Source organism: Labrus mixtus, chromosome 17 (genome assembly GCF_963584025.1).
Source record: "Labrus mixtus chromosome 17, fLabMix1.1, whole genome shotgun sequence".
Taxonomy (NCBI): domain Eukaryota; kingdom Metazoa; phylum Chordata; class Actinopteri; order Labriformes; family Labridae; genus Labrus; species Labrus mixtus.
In genome coordinates, this window is record NC_083628.1 from 1,290,231 (window position 1) to 1,309,111 (window position 18,881).

The window sequence follows — 18,881 nt, forward strand, 5'->3', positions numbered from 1 at the left end:
CAAAGCACCAAATCAGTGAGATGTGTACTGAAGTGATAAAGTGACCTTACTATATGATCATACATTAAAGGCTTTATATGTGATTTTTTGATCCAGCAGATGTCGCCCTTGAGCACCAGCGTGAAACCAAAACAACTTGCGCTGCATTGTTGTGTTAGCATGCTAATGCTAGCGATCTTTATTATGCTCGTATCTTCACACTGCATGTAAATTTACCTGAAATGAGCGTGATCTAGAAACACAGTTAAGCAGTGAGTACAGTATGTTATTCTTCTTTTCTCTAGTCCCTCAATTAAACAACTTTTATACGTGAGGGGAGGAGTCAGCCGGCCGTCCGGGCGATGTAAACAAAGTGAAGATAGGACTCTGAAAACTCTGAAAACATCACAGACAGTGGGACTCGGGTGTTACACCCATTGTAGACAGTCATGACTCACAGAGTTATTTTCAGAGGAGATACTTGATTTATATATTTAAGTGTGAAAAATCACAAATAAAGACTTTAAGGAAACATGTTATGTTGAAGTGCTGGCTTCTCTGACAACAATGCAGCAGCCAGTATGTCCTCCTTCTAACTTTAGATTCTGCTCCTGAATGCTCTGGATTTGTTTGGACCAGAGAAGGTAGGCGCTTTTAAGACATTTAGTGATTTTTTTGTGACAGTGCTGTTCAAACTTTTGCCAACAACTTATAGCGTAGCTTCAGGGCGCACTGACGCTTCACCCTCAAAGTCCAGTTTGTTTGACTAGTGTGAAAAGTGCTCTGATCTGTGCTCAAGCTCGGTACACTTCCTCTGCCCTGACACGCTTGGAAGAGGTGTGCTACGACATGGTAAACTCTTCCTGCTGGTTCTAAAGTGTTCCCAGTTCAGGTTGCTGCATGGGAATAAAGGATGCACCATCCCTCTGTGCCGAGTCAGTTTAACTTCAAAATGATTCTGAAAACTGCAAAGCTGCAGAATATTGCTTGCTTCACTTTCTTCCCCTGCTTCTCGTCTTCATGCTAAACTAAGCTAAGCTGCAGACTGTATTATCATATTTACTGTGCAGACGTTAGATCATCTGGTCTGATCTGTGCTAGAAAGTAAAGAGGCATGTTTTCCTCATTTTGAACTGTCCCTTTAAATTTCCCCTCATATCTACAGAGCGTGTTGATTCCCGCTCTTGCCTGTCACACTTTCCCGGAACAACGGGCGTGTTTTTGTTTTGTTTATATGTCATGGAAAACATTTCAAATCATCCCTGAAAATCCTTTTATGATATGTGTTGTACCTGCTCGCAGATCCTCATCCGCTCTCATTTGATGGTTTTAGCCGCGAGTTCGGGCTGTGACATAACCGCGCGACTCAGAGCAGGAGCACACCGAGGCTCGGTGACGGGGGGGATTACGGCTCATTCTTCAGAGCGCCGGGTTTATTTTAGGGTCCGACTGGATAAAACAGGATTAGCATCACAATGAATCCTCCGGGGCACTCAAACCCAGAGGTCAGCTTCCCCCCCGTGACCTCTGACATTTGAAATGTTTATAAGTCCCCATCTGTGTTGTGATTGCTAAACATAGAATCCGATCAGCTGTCATTCCGGCGAAGTGTCCGTTTTTGATAAGTGCTGAGCTTTTTAAAAAAAGGCTTTGTCCACTGGTGACAGGATTTATCCGCGTGTCGCCGCAGCAGCCCACCCCCCCCCCCCCCCCCCCTCGCTTTACTGTAGCTCCTGCTCCAGTTCGACTGAAGCGTTGTTGAAGTCATTGTTTTTATCTGGAGCCAAGACGTGATCAACTTTACCGACGCGGTGAAAAAATATAGGGATGCAACGATCGGATCCTGGTATCGGTTTCGATACTGACTGAGGTCAAACAGCTCCTTCATCAGGGTCATCTGAAGGCCGATCCATTGGGCAGATCTATACCATTCAGTTCTATGCTATAAAAATTAAAAATCAATCAAATCAAAATTAAATAATGTCATTTGATAGCATGGGAGCAGCTAACAACATAAACCGAGCCCTAGTACCCGCGTTGTTTTAGGTCAGTTTAAATACAGTTAAAGACAGAGACAGCAGCTTGTTCCTTCAAAATAAAATACAGACTTCTCCTTCAAAATAAAATACAGACTTCTCCTTCAAAATAAAATACAGACTCATCCTAAAGTGAAGCTGCTCCATTGTCCCTTCTGGGCCTCCGTACATGTGTGGTGGTGACTGTGTCTGCAGAGACTCTGTCCTCTGACTGGATTTTACTGTTCTGATTTGTTCTGGTTGACTCGGGACGTTTGTGGGCGGAGCTGGTGTGTTTCCTCCAGCCAATGAGAGCGCAGCAGGTGAGTTTAGGAGTGGATACAATTCAGGGATTGGACGCCATTCAAACCGGTCAATATGACGGACGTGGACGTAGCAGCAAAGAAGAGAAAATATAATCAGAGTGAGGAGAAACACCAAGTGGATAAAGCTCATTCTAAAACGAGGGTGAACCTTGTGTTGTCTTTTACCTGTGGACGTGGAGTTGGTCTACTTCCTGTTGGACAGGCAGGTGACAAACACCGGCGGTTAGCTTGTGCTAGCGTGCGTTAGCTTGCAGTGTAGGTACAAGCAGTAAACGTCCTGCAGGGGGCGATGAGCCCAGGAGGAGGAGGGGCCCAGATTTTACAAACATTTTTACTGACTCTACCTTCTGTTTATAAAAAAAAACCCAGAAAAAAACAATTTGACATTATGAAGTTGTAAAAAGTCCTGCTGCAAAAAAAATAAAAATGCAAACTTCATCACTTTGTACTTTTATTCACTTCTTTTATTAAGTGCTTAAATGTGAAAGTACAAACGATGGTCACATCGAGAAGAAGGGGGGGGAATCTTTTTGTACATTTTGTAACAGATACTGTGAGATTGAGCTGTGAAGTACGAGAGCGCAGACGGAAGACGTTGAGCACTCTGTCTCTGGGAGCCTTCCTGCATGTTCTACGTTTCCTTTATGAAACTGAACAAAACCACACGATCTCTAAAGCCGGCCTCCGAGGAGCAGTTTGTGGCTAACACGTCTCGTTTAAAGGTCGGGCTACGTGTCTCTCATTCTCTCCTCCAGGTTATCTGTGACGGTGAAGTGAGCCTCGGACACACAATGAGAATCTCTCTGGTCTCTGAGGGACATTTCCCCCAGTGTGTCCTCGAGTGCTGCACGGCTTAAACTTTGTTTTTATTTTCAGATTTTGCAGAATTTCTTCACAAGTTGTCCAGTTCCTTCCTCTCTCTAACAGACTGTCAGTCCTAACACAGAAATATATTTTTTTTAAAAGTCATCCACGCCTTGATATCCTCCAGCCCCTGGGTCACCTCCATTCCAGCTCAGCAGAGTTCAGCCTCAGAAACCCACTCCTCACCCAATCTTCCTGCATTCACTACCACCAGGGTCTAGACTCTATCAGGGGGGTCTTAAGGAAATACAGAGTGCTATGTCCATAGTTAAATATGATACGGTTGAAATTGTGTCAGTCTGTTTCTAAGCATGTCAGTTATCAGTTTTGTGATCAGTTTCCGATGTTTCTCACGAGATGTATCTGCAGTTTTTATCCTCTCTGCCCTTCAGGGTTTGACGTGAGCTCTGTTGACGTGAGCAAAAACCGTGGGAAAAAAAGTTTATCTCACCTTGTTGTCTGCTCCAATCAGAGTCTGGCATCATCAAAGCCAAATCTGACAAGGATCTGGCGGTTCAAGTGTGGTCCGACCGCACCGACGAAGATGTTTCTGAGTACTGAGCGTGTGTGGATGGGATTATTTTTTTAAACGGATGAGGTAAACCTGAATTTAAAAAAAATGCCCTCCTACATGTGGACTAGACCGTAAAGTCTTTATATTTGATTTTTCACACTTAAATATATAAATCAAGTATCTCCTCTGAAAATAACTCTGTGAGTCATGACTGTCTACAATGGGTGTAACACCCGAGTCCCATTGTCTGTGATGTTTTCAGAGTTTTCAGAGTCCTATCTTCACTTTGTTTACATCGCCGGGACGGCCGGCTGACTCCTCCCCTCGTGTATAAAAGTTGTTTAATTGAGGGACTAGAGAAAAGAAGAATAACATACTGTACTCACTGCTTAACTGTGTTTCTAGATCACGCTCATTTCAGGTAAATTTACATGCAGTGTGAAGATACGAGCATAATAAAGGTCGCTAGCATTAGCATGCTAACACAACAATGCAGCGCCAGTTGTTTTGGTTTCATGCTGGTGCTCAAGGGCGACATCTGCTGGATCAAAAAATCACATATGAAGCCTTTAAAGAGGCCAAATAAATGTCAAATCGAATCTGACATTTTTTTAGGATTGAGGAGAGATTTGTGAGATTTAAAATAAAAAGGTTTCCAGTCTGAGTGGAACATCTCTAATGGTAGCTCGGGTCTGCGTTCAAAGATTATCTCATCGCTAATGTGTGATACGGGTCTCTCAATAATTAACGAGGCAGGGTCCACACAGCTGAGATGACATCAGCTGTGATTAGTAAAAGTGTGTGAGGGGAGCTGCTGCAGGACGAGAGCAGGCCGGACCACAAATCATTAAGACTCCATTACAGTTCAGTTCAGGTCCGTCAGGCCGCAGAGAGAACAAAAGAATCTGAGCAGCCGGAAGATTTGGTTTCACAGCAAGATATTTGGAAGACCATGAGAGGTCTTTTTTTCATGCCTTTATTTTAGATTTTTGCACTTACAAGTTGAGGGTACTCTACTTCCTGTTTGGATATAAATCTGCTTTTATTTTGAAATAAAGTAAGGACCTTCTGGTAGATGGAAGTTTTGGATATTTAAGCACAGAAACAGGAAGTGGTTAGGGATCCCAAACTGACGTCAAACAGCTCAAAGGAACGGTAACAGAGGTCGATGAGTGATGTCATAAGGTGGATATTACTTTGTTAAAGTGAAATGAGACTTTCAAAGATGCAGCAGTGTCCTTCTTTTACATCACCGTGACTACAGGAGGACGATACGGTGAGCCTAAAGGGACAAAGTAAAATGAGTTTAATTTCAGACTTAATTAAATTGCAATTATTGCTTTAAAGGTGACATATCCTCCTCCTCTTCTTCAGTGTAAATAAATCTCAGAGCTCTTCAAAACATGTGTGTGAAGTTTCTTGTTCTAAATCCACTCTGATCCTGTATTTGATCATGTCTATAAACCCCTCTATTTCAGCCCTGCTCAGAACAGGCTGTTTCTGTGTCTGTACCTTTAAATATGTAAATGAGCTGTGTCTGACCACGCCCCCTCTCTGGAAGGGCTTGGGTGTACTCGGTGCTTTCTCGCTCCATGTCCTATTGTTTACAGTGAGAAGGCAGACTCAGAGGGCAGAACAAACACCTAGCTGTGGGAGTGTCACCCACCTGGGGGAGGGGCTACTGCCCTTTGTGATGTCATGAAGGGAACATCTCCAAACGGCCTGTTTGAGCACACATTTTCTGAAAAGTGGAGCAGGCAGAAGACGGAGAGAATGGACTTTTCTCATCATTGGGGGGTTTGTAGACAAACTAGAGACACATATTAGAGTTAGAGGAACATGGTGAAGTGGATTTTATAGAATATGTGACCCTTTAACGTTGATGGTCCTCTTCAGAATCGAACAATTCTTGGGCACGTTCTAAAGTTAGAAGGTGCTTTCTTCTCTGGAATTTTTATTTTTTTATTTTTTATGATTTATGGATTTTAGGTCCATACATTTTCGGCGCACAAATAGCAGCCAGGCTTTGTGCAACATTAATATGATGTCACTAGATTGGTTTAATTTCAGTTATTTCAACTTCCAAGAACTTTTTTTCCCGCTTACCTCCGCTCCTGGTTTGGCGTGCCATTTGGAGTTCAAGGCCCTTCAGTAACCTCTATCTGCCAGTTAAAAATGATTGGAGATAGAGTCCAGGCCTTGGTATCTTCCAGACGCTGCCCAGGGAGGAGCCGCTTAGTCAGGATAATGTCCTCGATTATCGATTAACAGTCCCAGTATTTACAGTGTGCACACTTCTGCAGTGTAGCCACATGGCGTGATGCACTCAGCGGCATGTGACTGGGTACTAAAGTTAGCTTCACTTCACTTTGACTGTGGAGGTTGTTTATGGTCGGGGGTCAGATTCTCTTCCAGCTGTGCACCTGGAGGGCTCCTCAGTGTGACCATGTCAGACACTGGCTCCCTGTGTCTCCGTCTGCTCACCGTGTATTTTAGGAACAGTTGATTGCAGACAAATGTACAAACTGAGGACACAACTGACATTCCAAGTTGATGTATTTTTTTACTGTAATTGCCTTTGGTTTCAGCTGAACTCTTAATTTAGAGCCAACTTTGTGTTTTTTCCGGGTTGAAGGTTTCCTGAGGTATCTCTTTGAAAAAACAAGATTTAGTCGGTACTAGATTTTCTTTTTGGTAAACAAACTGTGAAGAAGCGAATCTGCGTCCTGGAACTTCTAAACAAGATTTGAGTTGATAAAAAATTGACCTTTTTGTGCTTTTCCTGACACATCCACGTCAGGAAAGACTGACTTACACTGAGAGGCGGATTATTTTAGATTTTATAGATGGAAAAAAGGCACTAAACAAGCATTTAAACAAAGTTTCCCTTGGGGACCATAAAGTGTTTCTTATCTTATCTTATCTGATTTTCAAAGTTCAGAGTTAGGCAGCAAGACTTGAAGCTTCAGACGGTTAGAGGAGTGAGTTTGTTGGGGTCCAGTGGGTCCAGTGGTCGAGTTCAGTATCAGATGTTATATAAGAAGATGAAGGGAGGGGATGTGTAGTGTACAGAAGACCAACAAACTTTCCCCCCTCGTCACCGAAATGTGGAGGAAAGGGAAAAAACACAAAAGCAGAATACAAATACTTTTCAAATGTCTACTTCTTTCTACCTCTAACTTTTACAGTTAAGTTGCATCAAATCAGAAAGGAATCACTCTGTAGGTCATACTGAGGCCTGAGACGTACATCGCTCATCACGGCAGGCTTGTTCATACTTGGTGGGGCGACGGCCGCTGGACTTTGCTCCTGGATTTACTTCCCTGAGATCCGTTTTCCAAGAGGGGCTCATCAGGGCTGCAGATATCTCTGTGAAACATTAACAGAGTGCTGTGCAATGCCCCAAGCCTCTGCTCCCTCTATCAGCACTTTCTGAGATAAACCGTCTGAACCCGGGGCCTTATCTGAAAGACATCATCCTTTACAGCGCTGGAACCCGTGTGGCTGCATTACAGTTCCCCGAGGGTGACCTAAAAGAGGAAGAATTCCTCCTCTTAAAGGACACGAGACAAGGAAAGGAAAGTTCAAAGTATCTGCAAAAAAAACAAAAAAAACACAACCTTTTACATTTACCAAAGTGGAACTCTGAGTGTAGTTGTTACTTGAATCCAAAAAGGGAGCTCGTAAAAGCTGCGGTTCAGTGTCACTCCTACGTCTGATTTGCTTCATAATATCAGTATCTGTCCTTGTGTAAACTCTGAGCCAGTTCAAATCCCTTCCATTAAATATTCCCCCACAGATTATGACCATTAATCACAGCTGTAAAACCAACAATATCCATTAAGTTCACCGCTCATGATCTCATAAAGTAGCTCGTAATCATATCACATGAGCTGAACGGAGTAATGTACACCGTGTCATGAGGACGCTTTACTTTTAGAAATATTTACAGCCAAAGGTTGTTCTATATTTTTTATGAATGTATTCCCATCAGGAACAGACTGGAGCAGATGTGGACTCCTGACTTTCAACCTTGAATAACGTTGATGCAAAACTCTTACAACAACATGCTTCTTTTAGGGATTTCTCACTTGCAGAAAACTCCTGATGTCGTTCTTTTTACACCATGTCTTGCCTCAGGAGACCCCCCGCCCCCCCTCCCATCTGGCAGCTGTGAGGTGCATGTGTGAACAGCCAGGTCAGGAGGATTTCAGGGGCAGTCCTCCTGAAGTGAACTGGATTGCAGATGAAAAATAACTATTACGAGCTAATAAAAACTCTCACAGCTGTCGGATGAATTGACATGAAAACTTTCCGCCTTTGCAGAGGAACATGAAGAGATTTCTTCAAAAAGTTCTGAACAGAACATTTTGTTCTACTGGTGGTTCCATGTCTGGTCTAAAGGTCACGTCCACTGAGTGCCAAACATCAAAGATGTGTCTGAAGTCTAAAGGCTTCCCTTCAGCTGTGACTGGATTAACTGGTTTTGTTCTCCAGCATGCTGGTAGTAAAAAGATAAACCTGTGTGATGATATGAATCTCCCTCAGCTGACAGAACAGTTTGTATTGGTGTCGTTTAAAGTAAAACATTTGATTGACAGTTTGGCTCAACGTCATGCTAGCATACAGACGGTTGGGTTTGTTAGCTTCTACTCGAGGCTCCACTCAGATTTATGGATCATTAAGAAAAACCTCAATAGTCTTACATAATGGCAATCCTTCCATTCGTCCATCCATCCATCCTTCCGTCCATCCATCTGTCAGTCCATTCGTCCATCTGTCCATCCATCCATCCATCCATCCATCCGTCCATCCATCATCTATCCATCCATCCATCCGTCCTTCCATTCGTCCGTCCATCCATCCATCCATCCATCCATCCATCCATCCATCCATCTATCCATCCATCCATCCATCCATTCGTCCATCCATCCATCCTTCCGTCCATCCATCTGTCAGTCCATTCATCCATCCATCCATCCATCCATCCATCCGTCCATCCATCCATCCATCCATCCATCCGTCCTTCCATTCGTCCGTCCGTCCATCCATCCATCCATCCATCCATCCATCCGTCCTTCCATTCGTCCGTCCATCCATCCATCCATCCATCCATCCATCCATCCATCCATCCTTCCATTCGTCCGTCCATCCATCCATCCATCCATCCATCCATCCATCCAACCATCCGTCCTTCCATTCGTCCGTCCGTCCATTCCATTCGTCCGTCCGTCCATCCATCCATCCATCCGTCCTTCCATTCGTCCGTCCATCCATCCATCCATCTGTCAGTCCATCCATCATCCATCCATCCATCATCATCCATCATCATCCGTCCATCATCCGTCCATCTATCTGTCCGTCTGTACATCCTTCATCCATCCATTCAACCATCCACTATCTTCTGCTTATCCGGGTCACAGTGGCCGGTAAGAAAGTTGCCCCAGACGTCCCTCAGCTCTCGGGGAATCCCAAAATGTTCCCAGGCCAGTCGGGGTTTATAATCCTTCCAGCGCGTTCTGGTTCTACATTCTGGGTCTTTGTCTCGCCCTGCCTTGGTCTTGGTCTTGGTCTTGGTCTTTGTCTTGACTCAATCTCCATCCCTAAATGTCATGCTCTTGTCTCGGACTCTGAGCACAGCAGTCTCCGGTATGTCTTGGTCTCAGTTAGCTAGCGTGGTCTTGACTACAACACTAGCGCACGGTTGTCCATGCAAACTGATGTCATGTAGCAGGTACTGTGACACTTTCTATTGGACAAGTTAAGGACATCACTTAAGACTCTGTGATGTTACTAAATCCACAGCCTGCTTATATAAAGAATTGTGACCATTACTTGTGAAAAAACCCTCTGACCTGCTTCTCTCAAGTAACAGATGGTCTTACAGTTCTGAGAAGAGGCTTCATGGAAAAATAAACCTGTTGTGTTTCAGAATTAGAAAAGAGTCTTTCAAACAGTTAAGCTCCCACCCACACAGACTACAATGCTGCTTCTAATCTCCCTGACCCTCCTACACTGTTATCTTATTTCAAGCACAGGGTAATTACAGGTGAGGTACCAAAGGTATCAGTTTGCATCTTAGGCGCTAAATTATGTCAGTTAACGATAGCACTGGAGGAGTGTCAGGCTGATTGTATTTTCAAACCTCCAAATGGGGACACGTTAATTTTACCGCAAGCCCACATGTATCGATCCACAGATTGTTGACCTGCTCTGGTCAAATAAGGTAACAGGCAAAGGTTTCCTCCTGACCCGCCCGTTTAAGTTTGTTGTCACTGAGGATCGTAATAGAAAAATAGAAACGTCCAGTGTGTGCAAGACGCAGCATATTCATTGGCTGGTTCTTTTCAAAGGAAGCTGTAACTCTCCTGGAGCTCTTTGGAAAAACGCTGACTTCCTGTTCGACCTGACAGCTCGCCTACCTGTCGTTACACAGCACATCCTGTTAGCATGATAAGCTAGGCTAGCTAGACAACAGCCGCAACCTTGAGGTTGAATGAAACCTTTACAGACCATCAGACAGACTTAATCAGAAACTTTATTCACACATACATGCATATGAAAAGGTCAAACAAACACTCATTTAAAATATATAAACATACATACATACAAGGAACTACCTATCCCACAATGCATTGCGAATGATCCCTCTTCTTCTTAAATGTAACTTGAGTCGTTATCGTGTTTATACTGTTCATACAGGTGTTGTAATGTGATGTTGAATATATAATTTACATTCACCGCAGCATCACAAAGTTATTAGTACTTTTCTTGTTAACTAACTTACTAGCTAGCCTGCTAGCGATACTATCCGTTCACATTCAGCACAGAGCGCCGGGAAACATTGCCATGGTAACAGACAGCTCCACCAGTCAGAGACGTCACACTGTGATCGTGGGTAGTGTAGTCCCTAATATTGTTGAATAAACCATGTTGTTCTGAAAGCGAGGTTGATATCTTGTGAACTTGTTTCTTCTTCAGGAGCGTTAGCCACCGTTCCACACTCAGGTAGCTCGTGGTCAGTCCACCTGTGATGGTTATGACATCATGGCTAATCATCAAATCAACTATGGAGGAAATGAACAGGATTTTTACTTCTGGATCCACACTGTTGAGCTCTATTGTTTACGGTGAGAAGGCAGACTCAGAGGGCAGAACAAACACCTAGCTGTGGGAGTGTCACCCACCTGGGGGAGGGGCTACTGCCCTTTGTGATGTCATGAAGGGAAACTCTCCAAACGGCCTGTTTGAGCACACATTTTCTGAAAAGTGGAGCAGGAAAAAAGACGGAGAGCATGGACTTTTCTCATCATTGGGGGGTTTGAAGACAGACTAGAGACACATGTTAGAGTTAGAGGAACATGGGGAAGTGTGTTTTTGCATCACGTGAATAAAGAAAAACACCAAACAGTATTATTTTCTTAAAAAGAAGTGTTTTATTTCCTTTTTTTAACAAAGCCCAATACAGATTTGAAGCAAAACTGGGGGAACACTGGTAAATCTCAATCCAATCATCATGTCTGGGACACCCACAAAAAGATGAGCTTCAAATAAAAAAAAAGGAGAGACACCTAAAATAATCGTACAACCCAGAATAAGGGCAAAGAAAATAATGGTGCATGACGTCCAAGGACTTAAAAAAGAAGAAATAATTTTGGACAAACGAAAAAGTTCATGCCAGCAGCTGTTGGGGAGGTCAATCAAATCTTCCCGTGAAACAATCAAAGATCCTCGACGTCTGTTAACAGCTTAGAAAGAACCAAATATTAAACCTAACAGTACATCTAAAAACACGCTTTAGTAGCTTGTGTCATGACAGGGCTTAGAATAATACGCCAAAAAAATAAAAAACAACATGTTTTAAAGTCCAAAGAATTCACTTGTGGTTGTTTTTTCTTAGCGAATAAAAGTTTCATTTATCCGTTAGCCGTCTTTTTTTTCTTTTTTCTTTTTTTACACCTAGAGCATTTTTATTTTTTGTCTCCACAAAGAGAAGTCGTGCCGACCTCGGAGAGAATTAAGAGTCAAATTGGACAAATCAAAAATGGGTTAACATTTGTTACAATTCAAATTGTTATACAAAGATACATTTAAGAGTTTAACTTGACAGCTGGGCTGACCAGGAGTACATTATTTGGGGGGTAAAAAATATCACGTCTACATCATTTAATGGCAGGTAGATCTAGGATTGTGAAATACAATTATTATTATTATTATTATTATTATTAATAATGTCTTCTGAGTGGTTTGTTTGTCATTTCTCACATTGGTTAGACATCAGGGCGATAAATTGGAACTTCTTTTTGCTTAATTTAAACACTTCAGGCCCGGCTCAAGAACAAAATGACTGAAGGCCTTTGCACACCGAGTTCGTTTTTCAGATTCAGAACGATAAAAAAAATGTAACGCACACACTCCGAGTCTGCTGCGTTAATTCTTCTATTATTTGCGAAAATTGGCAGTATGAAACAAAATGTCTCATACTCAAACAACGGTGTCTGTCCATGCCTGAAAACAAGGCAAGAGCGAGGACAGTTTCACCCGTCTATAAGGGAGAGTTTCACCTGTCTATAAAGGAGAGTTTCACCTGTCTATAAAGGAGTTTCACCTGTCGATAAAGGAGAGTTTCACCTGTCAATAAAGGAGAGTTTCACCTGTCTATAAAGGAGAGTTTCACCTGTCGATAAAGGAGAGTTTCACCTGTCTATAAAGGAGTTTCACCTGTCGATAAAGGAGAGTTTCACCTGTCTATAAAGGAGTTTCACCTGTCGATAAAGGAGAGTTTCACCTGTCGATAAAGGAGAGTTTCACCTGTCGATAAAGGAGAGTTTCACCTGTCGATAAAGGAGTTTCACCTGTCGATAAAGGAGAGTTTCACCTGTCGATAAAGGAGAGTTTCACCTGTCGATAAAGGAGAGTTTCACCTGTCGATAAAGGAGTTTCACCTGTCGGTAAAGGAGAGTTTCACCTGTCGATAAAGGAGAGTTTCACCTGTCTAAAAAGGAGAGTTTCTGTATTTTTTTTTTTTTTAAATCGACAGACGAACATTTCGCAGTCAGTGTGCAAACATGTTTCACATAACATGAGATTCTATTTCTTTTTTTAACGTGCGTCAATTTCGGACGTAAAAATCAACAGACTCGGTGTGCAAAGGCCTTTAAGGTGCAACTGAGATTTAAGGGGGTGCAGTTTTGTTGCATCCATTCAATTGAGGGTGCCATGCGTCCTTTTGCCCCCTCTTGTAGAACCGGGCCTGAACACTCTCGGATTATTCATAATCCAGTTTGCTGGGTTTAAACACGTACCGTTTAAATGGGGGGGGGGGGGGGGGGGGGAAGTATATGGGTACAGGAAACAATATGGTTGAGCTGTTGAGTTTTTAAGGATCTCACTAACGCGTGTCGTCCTATTTTCCCCTCTGAAATATGAAATTAGAGACAGATCTGAAATGAGCTGATCCACCTATGTAAACACAGTGATTTTCTGATACAGAAAAATACTAAGTGGACAATGTTTATCGATCTTTAACAACAATATCCGTCGGCTGAAGACGCCGGCCTGCTTTGATATATTCTCATGTGGGAACATATATATTTTATAACAAAATAAATCTATACTGTGGTTTTCCATGATGATGGTCTCTTAAGGGGGGGAGGGGTCGTACAATCCCATCATCCCCGTTTCTCTGAGTGCTCTCTTTGTCCGTCCAAACAAAGACGTTTAGCTCTGTGAGAAATCTTCGTTCTCGTCGTGACCGAAGCGGCTCAAAGAGTCGAGACGCTCTGCCTGAGAAGAACATTAGTTTGAAGCAAAATAAGTCTAATAAAATACTCATCTCTTCCATCTGTACGCCAGCTGTTAAAGTCTTTTAGAATAAAGTGTATGTTGCTATTATCATCATCTTTTAAAAATCAGAAGCAGTTTTTTTTGTTTTCACTGTATCGTAGCATTTTGACACTAAATATCCTCTGAGGGGATATTCACACAGGAAAAAGAGACTTTTCAAGCAATAAAACAAGCTTATATCGTGGGTCTGCAACAGAACGAAGACTCCGTCCTCAAAGAGGGATGGAGAAAAAGATTGCATAGCAGATCAGAATACAACTCAACAGGAAGTGATCCTTTTTGGTATGGTGCACTTTGATTCATGACGTTTTCACATATGTACACGAGATACGAAGTCCGTTCAGAGTTTTTTCGCACCGCCCCACAGTAAAGATCAAAGTTTACTTCTGCGCTATAATGCTCGACTGAGAGGAGGGCAGGATGAAGACGTCTGCTCCGCCTTTTCTCTTAAAAAGTCCATAGGAGTCTTTTTCAAAAAAAACAAAAATTAAACTTTGTTTAAAAAAAGTGCCATTTTGCTACATTTATCAGCCGACACGAGGTCCGCTTTTCAACAGTCAACACAAACAAATGTGTTACACTCCCCCACAGACGTCACACACTTTCCTGATTCTATGAGTTTTGGTCACATGGACAATCACACTCACTCACACACAAACTGACACATACACAGAAACACTTGTGCAGAAACACACACACACTCGCACGCTCGTAGATGACATGAAAGGGCAAAAGAAAAAGTGGAAAAAACAGAGATGTGGCCGATGGGTACGGTTCCATTTGAAGAGTTTATCTTGCTGCGATTAGACATTCCCGGCTGGTAAAGCTTTGAAAAAAAAAAAAAAAAGAACAAGCACCATTAGGAAAAGGCCTCAGATGTCCTCTGCTGGGGGAGAGTTCAGCAGTTTCCGCTTGATTCTGTGCTCCCACGACAAAAGCAAAAGAGAAAGAAATCTACATTCAGACTCGCCGCAGGCTCGTGGTCAGAGCAAAAGTCACTGAAATGTTTCAGGCTCTGTTTTCTTTTTTTCCCCATGTCCGAGTTTCGGCAAACAGAGCCTCGTTCATTTTTTAAATCATGGAGTCCCAGGGACGTTTTTCATCTCCTACTCCAAATCCGATGAGGCCTTTCTCTCCGTGTCCGTGTGGAAAACATCCGTCCAGGCAGGCGGGGGGTAAAGAGAGAGGAGGGGGGGTGGGGGTCCTCACCGTCTCTGCTGGGTGTAGACCGGGTACGCTAGCGTCACATTCAGAGAGTCATTGTGCTGGACCAAAGACGTGTGCTGGTAGTGAAGGACGAGTTCCTTTAAGGAGCCGTACAGGTTGTACGGCTCGGCGAAGCCATAACCTGAGGGGGTCTTGTTGATGACGCAGTGCTTCACCTCGCCATCCACGCTGCAAAAGACAGAACAAAACAGGCGGTCACAGAGTGTTCCGAGTGTGACGGCAGTAAACTGTGTTCTCTCTGTACAGACGCATTCATTACAGACTGAACTGATCTCCATTACACTTCAGAAGAAGAGGTTCAACAGGGCAACGCTTTCAGATGATCATCATTTAACTCCACGACGAATCAATCCTTATTAAATACAGTCTGAAACAACACGCTGACATCTTCTAGCCGGCACTTAAAATAGTAACACAAACTCGTCATTCAGCGGCATAAATGTCAAAGAGGAGCCGCTCTTCAAAAAACGACTTATCGACTATTATCAAAACAGCTGCCAAACAGTTTTCTTTAGACAAGTCAATCGATTTATTTTAACAGCTCTATCTAAAAGCAAATAAAAGTCACATATTCCAATTTTCTTTTTATGCAAATCAGTGCTTTTAAATGTGCAAAATAAAGCGTTCCAAAGTATCTGAGGCTAATTGAAAACAGGGCTGCACAATTTCATCGTTTTTGCGATATGAGCATTTGCAGAAGTCTGAATTCATCCCAAGGCTTTCTCACTCAAACTTCAACTTTAACTGTTGAATGGAAACCTGTGCATTATGCACCATGTTTGATGCAGTCAGATATCAGCTCCCCTCAAGATTAATGGGAAACACCAGTTGAAAATCTTCTAAAAAATTCTACTTCTCAGGCGAGGCAAGGCTCAGTATCCATTTGGTTTTTTCAAACTCTTGACTTGTTACCTTCACATAGATTTTTGTTTACATTAAATGTAGGAGATCTAAATGAGCAGGAGGCACGATTAAAGCTGGCAGAACCTGTTCCTCCAAAGATCATGTGGGCAACCCGTTAACGACGTCTCCTCTAACAGAGCGGGTTTGAAATGAGAGCACGTGCTGATACGTACACAACGCTGCAGGCGTAGCATCCTGCTTTGCTGCTGTCTCGGACCAGGAATGTTCCGTCTCTCTTGCCCTGGAGGAGAGCCTCCGCCTGCAGTCGGTTGATGTTGCCCAGCTTCCAGGAGCGCTCGTCGTGATGAGGCAGGTCTTCGTCGTCTTCGACCATAGAATATTGACTGGAGGAGAAGGTTAGCACAGGTTAGCACGGGTTAGCTCTGAGGTTCAGAAGATGTTCTGGTCTCTTTGGTGCTGTTTACATTAAATAAATAAAAAATGGAGGACTCACTCTTCTGTGTTCTCGTTCTTGATTCCGAGCCACTCGTTGAGCTTCTTCTGTCTCACTCCCTTCTGGGTCAACCACCTGACAAAGAGAAAGAAAACACAAGGACGTCAGAAACCAGGACAGACCCACTTTGATTCCCTCCGGAGGGACAATTTTTAAGTTTCCAATGCACTACTTCACTCACATGAGATACTGGTCTCTGGTCTTGCGGAGCTGGATGAGGTCAGGCTTGATGCTGTTCATCCTCTTGTCGATCTCTCTGTAGTCTGCCGCCTGCTTCTTCAGATCCTCCTCCAGCCGACGTTTGCTGTCCACGATCTCGCTTATCCTGGATTTCAACTTCTCGTAGTTTCCCATGATCCTGAAAGCAATAAGGCAAAAAGATTTTAAACCATAATTCTAATTTTATCATCTTTTTTTTCTAGCTTCCTAAAACATGAAACGTTTAAATCCTGTTGTCTCGTCTTACCTCTGGATCTCCTTGTCGTTGCCCTCTCTCCTGAACTTCTCGATGTACTCCTTGCTGTACCGCTCTTGTGTTTGGCATTGCTCCTCGAATATCTTTATGGTTTCGTTAAAAGCTTCTATCGCCGTCCTTTTCATTTGGATTTCCTGCAGGGAGAGGCAGAGCATGAGTTTATCTCGTACCGCAGTGAACTCTGGGAATCGTAGTTCCGACGCTGGCTTGTACTCACTTGTGACGTTCTGGTGTATTCTTCGTACAGGCGATCGTACTCTTTGTTTTTCTCCTGGTACTGCTGGTGGTACTCGCACAGCTTCCTCCCCACAGCTTCGATGTTGTCTTCTTTCACCACTTGATCCTGAGGACAGAATCATGAAAAGACAAAGTAAATATGATTGCATCATAAACAAACGCGTGGTTAAGTGTGTGTGTGAGAGTGGAGAGGACTCTGCTGCTGACCTGCTGGTGTTTGGAGACGGGATAGAGCAGCTTGACGTCGAGCTTGGGGTTGTATTGAGCCAGCGACTCGTTGCGATAGTGGTTGATGAGCTCGACGACGGAGCCGAAGGTCAGAGGGTCCGAGAAGCCGTACTTCCCGTCCCGGTGGAATATCTTAATGAGCTTGTTGTTTCCTCCTTTCCTGTAAACGAACCAAACCAGAAGGGGGGAACGATTAAAACCAAACCGCAGAAGACATTAGCAGGAGGAAAGTGACTTCAGAGCGAAAAAGGGGGAGTGGCCTCACCTCAGAGTCAGAGTGTAGTCTCCGTGCATCTTCGTCGAAGCATCTCTCACCAGAAACGTACCGTCGGCGGTGTCCCTCAGCTTCTCGTTGACCTCCTCCCTCGAGATGTCCCCCCAGTACCACTCGGCGTCTTGCAGAGCCATGTTGTTGTTCATGCCGTTGTTAGTCACGGAGGCGGGCTTGGGTGGCTTTGGAGGTAGAGCTGCGAGGACGAGAGGAGCGTCGACAGAATGTTAAAACAACACGCTCGCAGCTTCAACTAAACGCTGATGATGATTCTCCGTCTCAGTGGCACGTCCCTCCGAGCTGCACTCAAAACAGACATCAGCACTTCTGTAAGGCTGCAGAAAAAAAAACACCTGGACGCCAAATGTGAGACCCATTACGCTCGATTTATGAGGTAATAAAAGCATTTCACAGATTCAGGGGATTACACCCACTCTGTGACTCTCACACGTCTTTTTTTTTCACCCATTGATTAGAAAATAGCAGCACGTCTATGATGGGAGGGGGGGGGGTGAGGCAGTGGGAGGAGAAATGAAGCATGAGTCAGGGAGTATGAATTTCATTGAGGAAAAGGAGAAATCTATAAATATTCCTCTCTGCAAAATACAGCAGGAATGTTGAATTTTAGAAGGTAAAAATTAACTTTGCACATTTTACAAATTAAAAAAGGACAGAATGAGAATCATAAAGCAAACACCCAGATGGACTCTGATTCCCCTTCAGGGGGTTTTTGCCTCCAGCTTTCATATTAGATAACCAGACTGACAACAAATTTACAAATCAAGCCTGTGACGCTCTCATGCAGTGAGGTTGAGATTTGCATTTTGTTCACGTAAAGGAGGCAGCATTTCAACCCTGATTTAACTGATTTACAGGAAATCTTGAACCTGCAGTGGCTGCAGACACTGGCTGAAGCAGAGCTAAGGTAGCAGGCTATTTTTAACCCACAAATCTGCACCGCCTTTGTTCACTCCCTCTGCATTAGCACCCCTTCTGCTACAATACACCGAGTGAGACTACGGCTCAATGAGACCAGAGTCAGCAGCAGCTCTGTAGACTGTTGTGACATAGCAGAAAAATGCAGAGGTTTACAATCTGTGGACAAAATGCAGCCTTCCACTTCAGCAACACGAGCACAAGGCTTCCTCTGCACCGTCTCAGCACGGCTACCTTCCAGCCTGATCGCATTTCATCCCAGGATTACTACAGATGTCTTAATTCTTAAAAGCCTATAGTGCCTTCACAATAGCTCCACAGAACGACAGCTTGCCATGAATAGTCTTATTTTTCCATTCAAACAACCACTTAAAGATCCATTTGAAGAAAAGCCATTAAGGGCAGCCTGCTCGGTAACGTGTTACATCACTTACCACAGCCAATCACAGGGGGGGTATGTCACCAATCGCTCCTGATCTATCATTTCCTGAGAGCGATGAGGTCATTCAGAATATCCCGATACCTCCTTTTTTTTTTTTTTTACCTCTCTGCTTCAATTCTAAATAACACTGCAGCTAAACTGGAAATAAATCTGCCTGCAGCATC

The 18,881-nt window shown here is 43.5% G+C and overlaps 1 protein-coding gene across 4 annotated transcripts in view; it reads right to left on the reverse strand.

Moving 5' to 3' along the window:
- Positions 1–11,111: 11,111 nt before the first annotated feature.
- Positions 11,112–18,881, reverse strand: part of pik3r1 (phosphoinositide-3-kinase, regulatory subunit 1 (alpha)) — a 28,336-nt gene continuing 20,566 nt past the window's right edge. Inside the window, exons 8-16 of one of the 4 annotated variants that reach the window (XM_061061199.1) lie at positions 17,334–17,535; positions 17,048–17,228; positions 16,821–16,946; positions 16,595–16,737; positions 16,310–16,486; positions 16,129–16,203; positions 15,848–16,018; positions 12,690–14,939; positions 11,112–12,285 (exon numbers count right to left, since the gene is read on the reverse strand). In XM_061061199.1, coding sequence (XP_060917182.1) covers positions 14,750–14,939; positions 15,848–16,018; positions 16,129–16,203; positions 16,310–16,486; positions 16,595–16,737; positions 16,821–16,946; positions 17,048–17,228; positions 17,334–17,535 — 1,265 coding nt within the window. In that variant the 3' untranslated portion in view covers positions 11,112–12,285; positions 12,690–14,749. Of the gene's footprint in view, positions 12,554–12,599; positions 14,940–15,847; positions 16,019–16,128; positions 16,204–16,309; positions 16,487–16,594; positions 16,738–16,820; positions 16,947–17,047; positions 17,229–17,333; positions 17,536–18,881 lie in introns of all 4 variants that reach the window. The other 3 variants (XM_061061198.1, XM_061061200.1, XM_061061197.1) reach the window with 3 other exon arrangements.